We start from the raw sequence: 14,168 nt of genomic DNA, 5'->3' as shown, positions 1-14,168 counted from the left end.
CCCAAGCTGTGGGAAGTGAAGGTTTGAAAAGCAGTCGTGATATAGGTTGTAAAACAAAAATCCAGTAACACAAACAGCGAGTGCACTTACAGGCCAATAGTGCAGGACATGGACTCCTTCAACAAGAAGAGCATCATGCAAAAGTGAGAAGAAACTGATGGCACTTTGGAGCCAATATCTTTGCACTATTGTACATCATGTTTTTCAGGTACTGTATTCATGAGAATGCTTTGGGTAGAAGACGGTTTGCTCTCTGAAAAGGATGCTACCAAAACATGCAAGCAAGGTATGACATGGCAACTTTTTACGTTGGTTGATGGGACCTTTTGTTTTAGCCCAGCTCATTCTACCATGCAGAGGCCTAACTGGCATGCTCTGGGATATCCCAATTGTCAGGCACTGAGAAGTGGTGTCAAAGGTCAAGCACGACTCAGAAAGATACAAGAGAGACTACCGACCAGCCAGTTGTTTCTCCTTACTCCGTCTCTTTTTCTCCATGCGTCGCAGACGTTTCTCCTCGCGCAGCTTGGCCTCCTCCACCTCCTGGTGCTTCCGGCACTTGTGGAAGTTCTCCACCACCACCCCGACAAACATGTTCAGCACAAAGAAGGCCACGATGAGCAGGAAGGAGATAAAGTAAAGGAGCATCCATGGGTTGTTGTTCATGACTGGCTGAAAGTGGAAAGGCAACATCATTAAGGAATCTGCTCATGAGGCCTCTGGTGCAGGAGCAGGCCATTCGACCCTTTGTGCCAGCACCGCCGTTCAGTATGATCACGGCTGATCATCCAAAACCAGTACCCCGTTCTGGCTTTTTTCCCCCCTTAACCCTTGATTCCTTTAGCCCGGAGAGCTATATCTAACTCTCTCTTGAAAACATCCCTTTTAAAGAACTATCATGGCCCCACCCATTTTCACTTTTCCCATAATATTTCGACCATATTTTTGGGCAGTGCAATCCAGATCCTAAAAAAAAGAACTGGAAAAAAGAGTCCCTTATTTGTCCAATTTTTTTATTGCCAAACATGGTAAATCTATGCGCCATGGTTATAAACCTTCCCTCTAGTTTCACTCTCCTACCAAACCCCCCAGAATTATGAATATGCTTTAAATAGCTCATTAAAATTCTTTGCTCTTTGAAGAAATACCACAACTTTTCCAGTCTTGTTAATGTCCCCTAGCACAACACTCCAGAAAATCGCGTTTACACTCTTGTCACAGCTTTCATATACAGTACTTAAAATGTAGTGCCCAGAATTGCATTGATTTCTTCAGATCTTTTTTTCCCCATGCAATGTGATTAAAACCAGATTATTTTCCTAAACAAAAGATGATATCAGACATAACTGGGTTGTTTCGTGTTGATCAGGAAATCAAGTTGGATGCATTGAGGTATGAGACCTCTTTGCATAGCTTTACAGTAGAAGGACTGACTGGGGGAGTGATTCCAGTGATTCACTGGAATTTAGAAGAATGAGTGGGGATCTTATAGAAACATGTAAAATTCTTAAGGGATTGGACAGGCTAGATGCAGGAAAAATGTTCCCGATATTGGAGGAGTCCAGAACCAGGGGTCACATTTTAAGAATAAGGGGTAGACCATTTAGGACTGGGATGAGGAACAGCTTTTTTACCCAGAGAGTTGTGAATCTGTGGAATTATCTGCCACAGAAGGCAGTGGAGGCCAATTCACTGGATGTTTTCAAGAGAGAGTTAGATATAGCTCTCCAGGCTAAAGGAATCAAGGGTTAAGGGGGAAAAAAGCCAGAACGGGTTACTGGTTTTGGATGATCAGCCATGATCATACTGAACGGCGGTGCTGGCACAAAGGGTCGAATGACCTGCTCCTGGACCTATTTTCAATGTTTCTATGTTTCTATGTTACTCCTCAAACACAGCCGAAGGATTAACTATACATTTTCAGTTAATAAAATGTACTTCATTCTTTGAGAGTAAAGTATATGAAACAGAAAATGAGGGAAAAAAATAATGGTTGGCTGCATCCCCCCTTGTAGTATCTGTGAAGATCTGATCTTGTAGACCCTGGCGACCAGATATTTGGTGGAAGAAGAAGAGGAACTAGTCAGTCTAGCATCAGGTCATGGTTGATGGAAAATGTTATCCTTCACTTTTTTCACCAGTCTATTCTATCAGTTACTTGTAGGTTAGGCAATCCACTAACTTAGCTCGGTGCCAGATCTAATGGCTATCACTTATTTTTATTACCTTTGTTCGTATCCATTTTCTGTGGATTTGGTAAAGAACATTATGGCAGTAGTTAGGGAAATTGCCAAGCATTGTCCAAAATGGGAGGAGTTTTGATTATGAAAATTGTCTGTGGATACCTAAAAGCTTTTGGCCGATGGTGATGAAAGTATAGTCGCCCACAGCCTTCCTGCCCCCAATTTGCACTGATAATCTGTAAAGGTCAGCAAACCAATTTGGAACTCTAGAGATATGCACAATTCCACCCACCCTCGCACCCAGCTGCTGACAATGAAGAGATTAATATTGACAACCCCGTGAAATAGTCTGACATTACAATTCACTAATCCAAAATATAAAAAGTAGATATATTGTTTAATGTGTGAATGTTGGCACACTTTCAATCATGGACAGTAGTTTTGATTGTATGCCTAGGTTACAACTAAGCATCTTCTCTTCTCTTGTTTTCAAGTCATAAACTTTAGTGGCAAAGTTAATGCCATGAAAAATACGAATGTAAAACATGGAATAGGAATTGGTTAATCATTGTTAAAGATCACAACATCATCCAAAAGAGAGCAGTAGAGCTCCCCCTGATGACCTGTCTACACTTTCCTCTCAACTGAAGTCTGAAACAAAAGATACAAAGTGGAGGAACTCTGCAGGTCAGACAGCATCACTGGAACAATTGGATATAATTTATTTGTTGATTGTGGCAGCTATGTTTCATACATGACGATGGTGAATGCACTCAAAAGAAAGTACTGAATTGGTCTGTTGTTAAAAGTGTTACATCATTGTAAATCTTTCTTTCTGCTGTTGGGAATGTTGGCGATCAAGGCTACTGATATTAAATCTATACGCGCAAAATAGTGCAAGTGTTCATACATAGTTAGGAGATTGGCCTTGGATATGGGACCTTATGGCAATTGTGAAGTACAGACACAATAACATCATAATTATTGACTTAAGATTTGCAATATCACAAATTGAAATAGTAATAATTAACTTAACATTACCTGTTGATCCACCCCTACTGCATCCAAACCGTCATACATAATGTCAACCCACCCATCCTTCGATGCAAGAACAAACAAGGACATCAGGGCCTGTTAGTGGGAGAAAATGTAATATTAGATCCAGTAACATGTGATGATGAAAATTTCATGAAAATTGAAAATTTGTTTTGGCGATGAAATAAATAATTTTCTTGCAATGTGACACAAACAACACTCACTCCAGCTGCTTCCGGTCCCATACAGCAAAGACTCTAATCTCTTGTCACTTAAACAGAGCACCCAGGAGTAATTAATTTCCATTGATCAATTCTAATAATTTCTTCTTCCACGATTTAGTGTAAGCCAAATATAAAAATTAACAAACCAATGATAAATGATTCAGAATATGGGCAGATTACAAAGCTGGCATCCAGAATGTAATATTAGTTGAGTAGAAGACATTAAAGTATTGGGGAAAGGAGCAAGGGAAGAGGCAGGAGCACAGAGCTGTTCCCCTAATTTCTTAGTTCATGAAATGTAATGACAAAAGCAAATTTTGGGTATTGCCGAGGAATTCGGATGGCCCAATCTGTCTGCTACTGAAGTCAAGTGGCAAGGCCCAGGCTTGCTGGGAATTCCCAGTATCATACAGAATCGCATCTTGGATATCTCCCTAGTATAGAGACCCCATTGTGAATCTCTAGGATTCTTTACCACCAACGGTGGTGGAAGCCAGAACATTAAATATTTACATGGGTATATGAACTATTGAGGAACTGAGGGTGATGGGGAATTGTCACAGAAGATAATTGGAAGCCATTATTGATCAGCCAAGATCACGTTAAATGGCAGGACAGGCTTGAGGAAGTGTCCGAATTCTGCTCTCATTTTCTTGAGTTCATAATGCCATAGGGTCATAAGGAATAGGAGTAGAACTAGGCCATTTGGCTCAACAAGTCTACTCTGCCATTGATCTATCTCTCCCTCCTAACCCCATTCTCCTGCCTTATCCCCATAACCCTGGACATCTGTACTAATCAAGAGTTCTTATCTGCCATTAATTTGTAGGGAAAGGATTTAGGAAGCAAAGGATTCGTTCCATTTAAAAAACAACTTTAAAGCTTTTTATTATTTATGTATGTTAGGCACTTTTAATTACCTTTCCAACGTAATACCTTTAATACCTTTTAATTGCTCCAATAGTTTTTTTTTGTCTATGGAGGTCAAATATTGACAGGTGACAGAAGCTCAGCCCTTGACTTTTCTAATTATATAAACCTTGAAAACTATCAGTGAGGTATGCAGTTTTTCTTGTCAATGTTTATGTTGAAGTCAACCATTGTCCGGAGATATGTTATAATGAGTTGACCTTTGGGTGCAGAAATGGCTGATCTTTGTTGAGTAGTTTTGACAGAAAGGTAAAGGCTGCACCATGAACAGCTCCAAAGATCCAACATGAGTTCAAAGTCCCCGCTTATATTAACATGCTTTCCAAATCCTGGCATACCTGCCCCAAGTTGTCAAAGTTGTACTTGTGTCGGATCCACATGTAGTTGCCTTGAATACAGTCAGATTTGTTGGTGACATTTCTTATGTTTTCCCCAAAACAGAAGTAAAACTTCCCTTTGAAGAGCTGAAATAAAAATAGATGTCCATGCCTTAGAATTGTGATGTGCCAAGGTTGCAATCCTTATGAAAATTGTCATGAGGTACAATTATAGGATGGGACAGTACAGAAAGAAATCTTCCAGACCCTTTTATTCTATGAATCACTGTCTAGTTAATCCAATTTTACCACCTTTTTCAGCAGAGTGCTACAATTTTCTCTCTTTTAGTATTTATATAATTTGCTTTTGAAAATTGCTGTTAAATCTATGCCATTCATCGTGTTGGGCACTGCATTCCAGATCAAAACATAATTGGATCATTGAGACATAGATTCGTACAGCACAGAAAAGGACTTTTCAGCCCATCAAGTCTACTGATTAATTGGATGGTCAGTATCAGTCAGACAGGCTCAGGGTAATTTCCCCAATCTGACTTGGTAATGTGCTAAGAGCAGCAATCATCAATCGGAGATGGCATTTTACAACGGGAATAAATGGAAAAAAGTCAAAATTTAGTGTGAGTACGCTTGGACCTCTAGAAATATAAGGTATTCAGTAGCTCAAATATAAAAGATCATAAAAGCTGCCATAAATATGTAAAAAAAAAAAATCAAAAGTTAAGCAGTGTTTCCCAATGGCAATGGCAGGAGAAATTATAATAGGAAATTATGAGAATAAGTGTTTTTTTAAACAAATATTTTATGTTTATCTTGATAGCAGAAAACAAAATTAAAGACTAAGAATAATGGACTAACAAGGGCATATTTGCATGAGGAAGTTAATTGCAAAGGGAGAAAACCTCCAGATGCTGGATATCGGAATTAAAAACATGCTTTGATGAATGTACGAAGGCTTAAAACCCTTAAGGAGAAGATCTGAGCCAATAATTTGATATCAAAGATGAAGAGTAGTTCTTTGAAAGGATATTCAGTAGGCCCGTATCAATTAAAGTTTTGAAAATTAACAGGTAATCTCATTTAAGTATAAGAGGATGAATACTAAGAGATAATTTCCTGCGACCATTCTTTTTCAGTCAGAGGGGCCAGAGCTTCAAGGTAAGCGTTTTTGGACAGGGTCGAGGAGAAATTTCTTCAGTCAGATGTTAGCAGATCTTTGGCTATTGGGATCAGACAGAATAATGATCTTGTAGACGGCCAGACATGATCTTATTGAATGGTCAGAATGTGAAACAGTGAACTCCCTTCTGACCTATTAACGACATACTGAAATAGTCAGCCACGGTTAAATTGTCTTGAATTTGGGTCTCCTGTATAAGCTGAGGGATAATTGCAAAAATATAGGTCAACAGGTAAGAGATAGGGATGAAACACACTCACATGCATGTACATTTAACTGTATATATTTACGCACACATATTAAGTGACCAATATTGTCGATTATATATCGTTCTGATACTACCATCTCCCAGGACTTACAAAGCACCACTCCAGTACTGTACCCTGCCCAGGAGCTGTTTATTTCACAAAATGCTGGAGTAACTCAGCAGGTCAGGCAGCATCTCAGGAGAGAAGGAATGGGTGACGTTTCGGGTCGAGACCCTTCTTCAGACCAGGAGCTGCATCATTGGACACAAAAGGGTCCAGTCCCAATACATGGGGATCCCAGTCCAAGGATGCAATCATTGCCCACCTGAGGACAAAGAATTATCCAAACCTGGGCTGAGCTCCTTTTCCAGGACACAGAGAGTCTGGGCTGCCATACCCACGGACATCTTTAGAGGGATATAGGCCAAAGATGGGCAGATGGGATTAGTGTAGATGGGGCATCTTCGTTGGCATGAGCAAGTAGTGTCTGACTCTATGACAAGGGGGAGCCACCTTTCCAACAGTAAGACATTAACTTCTATTCGGGAGGTTTTGAGCCTCTGCCCTCGGATCCACTAAGCCTCCATCATGGGAGACAGCACCCCCACTGAGCCCTCACCTTTGTGTATTGTGAGCCCCACCCCAGGAAGTTTAAATCCCCTTCCCTGGATGGCTGAGCGTTTACTTCAGCACAGACCTCAATAGAGAGCTCCCACCCCAACACGTGACCTATGACATGTAGAAACATACCTGTACACCTAGGATGCCAAAGATGATGAAGAATCCGCAGCAGATGACCACAATATTCCCGATGGGCTTCAGGGAGGACATGAGTGTTTCAACAACGAGCTTAAGACCTGGTGCTCGGCTGATTACCCTGTGTGGAGCATGACCACATGTATTAGGAATGATCAACATGACTGAGCTGAGTGTTTCTGATATCAGTCACTATATCAGGCAGGCAACAAAGCTTTTCACTGTGCCTTGATACGCGTGATAATAAACTAAACTGATATGGTATACATTTCCAGTCTAAAAAAACATCACTATCTTATGCTCCTTTTCTAGTTTGGTGTCTAAGCTGCCATCTTCATGAGCCTGATTTCTGTTCACAGTTTACCATGCTCTTTTTTCGAAAATTCACATACATATCAAACTGCATTACCCTCATCACCAATTCACCCTACTTTATTAAAGAAAGTGACCAAGTTAGTGAAATACAAAATGTAGAAATGAGGAAATGTAGATGCTGGTTTATACCAAAGAAAGACACAAGGTGCTGAAGTATCTTGGGAGAAAACGGATGAGTGACATTTTGGTTTGGGACCCTTCTTCAGACTGAAAGTAGAAGTGGGGAGGGGTGAGGGGGGGGGGGGGTGTAAAGAGCTGGAGGGGAGAACAGTCCATGGACAGCCACAAATGAATATATTTTTCCAACTGTAATTTTTATCATAGGTTATTCTCCCTAGAACATGAGTATCGAAAATTGAACAGACAGTACAACAGGCAATACTTAGCATGTCAGTAAACATCTGTTTATTGGGAAAAATAATTAACCCTTTGTTTTCACTGTTCTTGCTCTATTGATACTGCCTGACCTGCTGAGTGTTTCCAGCATTCTCTGTTTTTAATGTCCTTAAATGTTTCCTGCCTCAGGTTATCAACTCAATTGCTGGGCTTCTCTGTCTCCTTTTGTAAAGTATGCTTTGTAGAGAGCAGTCCTGAACTACTATCTACCTCATTGGTGACCTTCGGACTATCTTTGATCGCTTTACTGGCTTTGCATTAAACGTTATTCCCTTATCATGTATCTGTACATTGTAAATGGCTCGATTGTAATCATTTATTGAATTTCCGCTGACTTGTTAGCAAGCAAAAAAAAGCTTTTCACTGTACCTTGGTACACGTGACAATAAACTAAACTGAACTGATGTGTATACCAGTTACACTTCACCACTGCACTTGATTGCCCCCCTATTCAAGCGCAACATCCATCCTCAGAAATCTCGGCTACTTCCAATCAGAATGGGTGTCATTTCTACTTTTGACACTGGTAATTTTCTTAAGTTCATGCTCTTTAATTTCATTCTATTTAATTTAGCAATTGCCTTATTTTCAATGCTGCACGTATTTATTAACAGTTCAAGTATAGTACATCACATCAAGTCACCTCACAGAAACCTATCCAAAAAAACCTGACACTGAGCCACATAGATTTTAGAAGTAGTTTAAAAGAGGAGGGAGAGATGGAGATACCGAGGTCCTGAGGTCAATGCCTCAGCTGAGAAACGGAGCAATGTGCTGTGCAATGGAGACATAATCCACCATTCACAGTTATTGTAGGAGTTTGCATGTCTGGAGTCAGTTACTTGGATAGGGAGGGGGAAGGCCACAGCAGTATTTAAAAACAAGGATGCCATATCAAGTACTATACTTCAACTGTTAAATAAATACATGTCGCATTGAAAAGAAGGCAATTGCTAAATTAAATAGGATGACATTTTAGGTGACATCACTGACTAGAAAGTTGATCAGTCCTGAAAGGTAAATACTGAGGCTCTAATGCCAAGATTAGAGGTTGGATAATTTGTGGTGATTCCCATCTGAATGCCCAAAAATCCTTCACTGCCTCTCCCTTTGTTTAAATACAGATCCGATTGACATTCAAAATGTTAAAAGTTATGCAAGGCAAAGTGACTCACTTATTTGAAACTCCATCCTCCACCCTAAATGTTCAACCTTCATGCACAGTTTTATTATTTCTAGACTATCATTGCAACATTTTTGTCTCTTTTGACCTCTCTCCTTCTTGGTGTTACCCAAATGCTCCGTAATGTGTGTCCTAATCCCAATGGCTTCTGACCTATATTGGCTCACAGTCAAGCAGTAACCCCCACTCTTATTTTTAAATCATCCGAAGACTGATGCTGTCAAACATTATAATTTCCTGGGATACCCTCTGGGTTGGGTTATTCCTCTAATTCTGGCAAGATGACTATTCCTGATTTTAATTACACCATCACTGGCAACCAAGCCTAGAAATTCCTTCCCTAAACCTCTTTGACATACAACCTCGCTTTCAGCATTTAAGAAATTTTCTAAACCTACCTCTTTTCCTAAACTATTGACCATTTGCCTCAATGTATAAATTGGCATCTGTACCTGTAAAACACTTTGAAATATCTTGTTGTCAAAGCAGCAATATTAACAGAAATTGATGTTATTACTGCATTTGACTTAAACCAAGGGAGAGTTTGTTTTTATCTCTCCCTTTTTCCCTGCATTAAAATCCCCATTTGGCATAAAAAGAGGCACAGAGGCATCAGAGCTCTGATGCAACAAGATTTTCTAAATTCCAAGAGGTTTCTTCTAGCTAGTTCACGAGAATAACAAAAGGGACCTATTTCAAGTTGTTTCAGTAGAACAGGCCTTTTAATATTTGGGAATATATAACAATCCCTTGTGTTATAGGATTTAAAATGGTAGTTTCACATTCTAAGTGACACAGTGGGAAAATCTTTTATGACATTATTGTTCTATCATTCACAAGCTGTTCAACAAATTAAATAAAAATCAATGATCTACAGTATCAGGAGAGATCTTTCTTTTGTCCGGTGCTGGGGTGGATGGGAGATTATTCAGTTCCTAGTGAAGCGGAATTTCAGTCCCAGTGAAAGGGAGTTGGATTGGGATCTGGGGTGGAAATAGTGGAGAGGCTCATGTGAGGAATTACTAGGACTATATCTGCAAAGAAGGAAACACGGCCTGAAGCACTGGAAACAATAATAAGTACTGGTTTCTGACTACATAGCTGTAATTCAATGCCCCAGCTGTTACCTTTGAAGCTCCAAGGGCTTATAAACATCGGCAGAATTTTGCGCTTAAATTAATACCCCGTGCTCTCTCTGCCTGACAATTGTTGTTAACATTTGTCAGGTTTTTATCAGATTTGTGTCCAAAAGTTCCTTAACTTTAAACCGACTGTGATCTGACCAAATAATAAGGAGATGGGTTGTGTATAACTGTATCATTCAATTGGAACCATATTTTGTTGAAGATTATAAAATATATGAACAAATGTCATAAACTAATTTGTGTTATTGTAAGCCGTCATTTTAATTTGGTCGGAAGACTATGACCAATGGAAAGTTATTAGTTTATCATCAGTATTAGAAAGGTTATTGGTAGTGGGGAGAATATAAATATTTGAAGACTGTTGGTTGGGGGAGATATCATAACCAGCAGATTATTGGTTGGTAAACTGTCTATCAGATTATTGGTGAGGGACTATTACTTTTGAAAAATTACTAGTTGGAGACTACTACCACGGAATGATTATTGATTGAAGGATTAGCACAAATGGAATATGTTGGTTGACAGATTACCACCATTAGAAGATCTTTTGTTAGTGTGAGGTTGACTCGAATGAAAAATGGGTAATTTGTGATCCGTAGAACGTTAGATGTATTATTACTGCTGAAATGTAATACATGAGAAATGACATCCATCATAAAGTTACTGGTGTAATGGGCTGTTACTGTTGGAAGCTTTAGTGCAAGGAGTCCTTTCTTATGGACAGTGTTCCCTTAATAATAAAATGCAATATCATAGATTTAAGATGAACAGTCTACTAAAAGGCAAGATTGCTTTCAAGTGAACCATGCCAAATACTAATTCCTCCAAGAATATTAATTAAAAATTTCATATCAAATTTAAGTGCTTAGGAATTTCTTTTTTGCAGATAAAGTCATAGTCATACAGTACGGAAACAGGCCCGAAGGCCCAACTTGTCCATGGCGACCAAGATACCCATATAAACGTGATTTCAAGACTTTCCTCCCCATCATACTACTGGCTAATCTACAGTCTATAGAGAACTAGTTGGATGAACGTAAAGACAGACTAACCTATCTTAGAGAATTGAGAGACTGCTGTTAGTCACAGAGAGTACTTATTATTGTTTCCAGTTTCACAGAGACTTGGCTCATCCCTAATATACCTCACTGTGCCATCCAACCCGAGGGCTTCTCCCTTCACACCGGATGGACTGCACAGTGTCTTCGGGCAAGGTTAGAGATGGCGGGATCTGCTTCCTAATTAATACATTGTGGTGCCCAGGAGTGGCGATTCTGTCGAGCTCATGCTCCCCGGACCTGGAATATCTAACTGTGAAGTGCCGTCCTTACAATTTGCTACAGAAATTCATCTCAGCTCACCTGACAGCAGTCTACATTAGTCCCCATGCTGATGTCAAGCTCTGAATGAACTGTACTCTGCTACCAATAGCCTCGAGACAAAACACCCAAAGCCCTGGTCATTGTAGTGGGCACTTCAATCAAGCCAACCTCAAGTGCGTGCAACCCAAAATACTACCTGCCTACAAACAAAAACTGAAGCGGGAAGATCCAGAACAGAATGTTGTTCAATGCTGGTCTGTGGAAACAGAAGACTTTCTGCTCAAATCTTTGGAATGGGCTTGTACATTTAAACCAACGGAGTAGGAAGTGAGACCCTTATCATACAGAACTGAGACAAGCACTTGCATGTCTGAAATGCCTGATGTAAACTGCTGGCTTGCAAGTCCTACCACCAGGTAAGATGGAGGACGTGCACACCAGCAGCTTCCATCAAGAAACCCCTTCAGTTTGTGAGTTAAACTTGCAGCCAGACTCGGACCCTGTCAGAGCCCAGTGTTAGATTACCGGAGAGGCCGGAGGGTGCGCAGCAGTCGAAGGACCCGCAGCATTCCAAGAATTTTTGTTCCACTATCTGAGAACATGGAGACTAGAATATCAATGACTGATATCAGCACCAGTAGCCCATCCAGAACGTTCCAAGAGCTCTTGAGATAAGTCTTCTGACCAAAACAAAGGCCCATCGCCACCAGCTGCAAAAGAGACAAAGAAGGAAAGGTTTACTGCTAATGAACAGTAACCGGTGGTTGTAGAAACAAGGAACCACAGTCTGAAGTCTGAAACTACAGTCCTAGTCTGAAGAAGGGTCCCGACCCGAAACATCACCTGTCCATGTTTTCCAGAGATGCTGCCTGACTCACTGAGTTACTCCAGCACGTTGTGTCTTTTTGAATAACCAGTGGATATTTTACTAAATAAGGGAACTGAGGATGCAGAAGCAATGCCGGCCTTAATTGCAGGGTCTTGTTTGAATAATTGTGAGGATTGTCACCCCATGGCCTGAATGGCAGACCGAAAGCAGAGTGCAGTTGCTTGAGACTGGCAATCAGTGTGATCTGTGATAATGGATGGTGCTGGGGGGTGGCTCAGATTGGGGCTTGTGAGGCCTTTTGTGAGGTCCGACTGGTCCTCAAGGACTGTTAAACAAACTTACTACGGCCAGTTGGTATCTCCTGTCTCAGAGCCGACCCTGGGAATCCCACCACCATGATCTGTCTCAAACAATGGGGAAGTTCATTCTGCTTGTCAATGTTGTGATCGGGCTGTGACATTTACATTGATATCTCCGCAATCTGTGTTGGTAACATTTAAATACATGGAACTGGAGTTAGATTGCTTGATCCTGATGTTTCAGCAATCACAGCCCGTCTCTTCCAGTGTTGTTGTAAAAGGGGGAACAAGGGCATATAAAAATCATACATCAAAAATTCTAATCCCACTTCAGCAGTTTGAGGAAATGAATTCAGTTCCAAAATGATTATAAAAACAACGTTAGAATCAACGAAAGTTCATAATGCTGTTGAATTGTTGTAAAAACTCAGCTGGTTCACAAACATGTTTTAGGGAAGGAAAGCTGCTGTTTTTCCATTACCAAACTATATGTGATCTCAAACACAGTGTATGTGATCTCAAACAGTGTGGATGGCTTAATTTTCTTCTGAGGTGGTTGAGCAAAAAACACAGTAGTGTAAATTGCTTCCTGTTGTTCAAGGTGAAGACTCACAACTACCCTTCTATGACAATTAGGGATGGGTAATAAATGGGTGGGGTGGATGATTGCTTAAAACTGATGCTGAATTTGGAAAATGTGGGAAAGTAATCCATTCCCAGTGGAACTCCATTCCTGCTCAGTATGTGCAAACAGCCGAATATTTTCATGTATTCTCCTGATCGCTCACCAGAACCCTTTGGGAAACAGGTTATTCTTACTAAATAAAATGATGACAGAACTTTGATCAGGTAATGTTTCTACGATTGAAATCACCAGTCCTTAATTCATCCCAACCCTTGATTAAAACTGGTGGACTTAAAGTGAACTGATTGCATGGTGTGTATCCAACTCATAGGATGATCATTTCATTATTATAAGCGTGGCGTCACTCTGTCAAATCCAGATAATTATCAAAGGTTGATTTAACATTTAAAAGAGCATTGTGGTTGTGGTTACCTTTACTGCCATCTCAATCAGAAAGATCACTGTGAAGATATAGTTCGAGAGTGTCATGAAGATTCGCTCCTTTAAGGAAAGAAAAGACTCAGTGTTAGTACAATAACAGAGTACAGTGGAGGCTTAAAGTCTGAATTATATATCAAACATATTCAAAATGCTAAAGGGTGCAACTAGCATGTGCGGAGAGAGTAAAATAGCAGTAATATTTTTGGTCTGTGACCTAATATCTTTTATTTAGGTATTGAAGCAAGAAAAGGGCCAGCAAAGGAAAGAAGAAAAGGGAGGATTTGCAATCAGGTGAAAGATTTTAAAAAACAGAATGACAAAAGAGATGACACAGCAAGGCAAGAGGTCATAATGACACAAGTACGGAAAAATAAAATGTTCTCAGGGGAGTTGTGAATGCCAATAGCAGAATTGTTACCCACAGTTTCTATCAGACAAATTGGGACAATGGTTATAATCTGTAATAGTTCAATGTAATGTCTAGCCAGCAACACCATCCCATTTACCAGTTAGTCATCCTTACCTTCTACAAGATAAAGAACTCTGATGGATGCAAAAGGCTTTACAGGACAATTTTAAAGAGCGTAGAATGCTCCTCACCTAAATGGGTCTCTTAAAGCACATACATTAAAGCAAATTACCTCCAGAAATTTGGAAAAAAA

General features: G+C 40.1%; 1 protein-coding gene across 5 annotated transcripts in view; it reads right to left on the bottom strand.

Moving 5' to 3' along the window:
• The window catches only part of cacna1g (calcium channel, voltage-dependent, T type, alpha 1G subunit), a 219,650-nt gene that overhangs the window by 73,190 nt on the left and 132,292 nt on the right, over positions 1 to 14,168 (bottom strand). For 3 of the 5 annotated variants that reach the window (XM_078401171.1, XM_078401174.1, XM_078401173.1), the window contains 6 exons: positions 13,498 to 13,566; positions 11,838 to 12,022; positions 6,886 to 7,012; positions 4,711 to 4,836; positions 3,225 to 3,314; positions 459 to 672 (listed from right to left, as the gene is read on the bottom strand). In XM_078401171.1, the coding sequence (XP_078257297.1) occupies positions 459 to 672; positions 3,225 to 3,314; positions 4,711 to 4,836; positions 6,886 to 7,012; positions 11,838 to 12,022; positions 13,498 to 13,566 (811 nt within the window). The remainder of the gene's footprint in view (positions 1 to 458; positions 673 to 3,224; positions 3,315 to 4,710; positions 4,837 to 6,885; positions 7,013 to 11,837; positions 12,023 to 13,497; positions 13,567 to 14,168) is intronic. The other 2 variants (XM_078401172.1, XM_078401176.1) reach the window with 1 other exon arrangement.

This window comes from Rhinoraja longicauda, chromosome 6, assembly GCF_053455715.1.
Source record: "Rhinoraja longicauda isolate Sanriku21f chromosome 6, sRhiLon1.1, whole genome shotgun sequence".
Lineage (NCBI taxonomy): Eukaryota > Metazoa > Chordata > Chondrichthyes > Rajiformes > Arhynchobatidae > Rhinoraja > Rhinoraja longicauda.
Note: the sequence above shows the minus strand (reverse complement) of the source record. Positions and strands in the feature narration are given on the sequence as shown.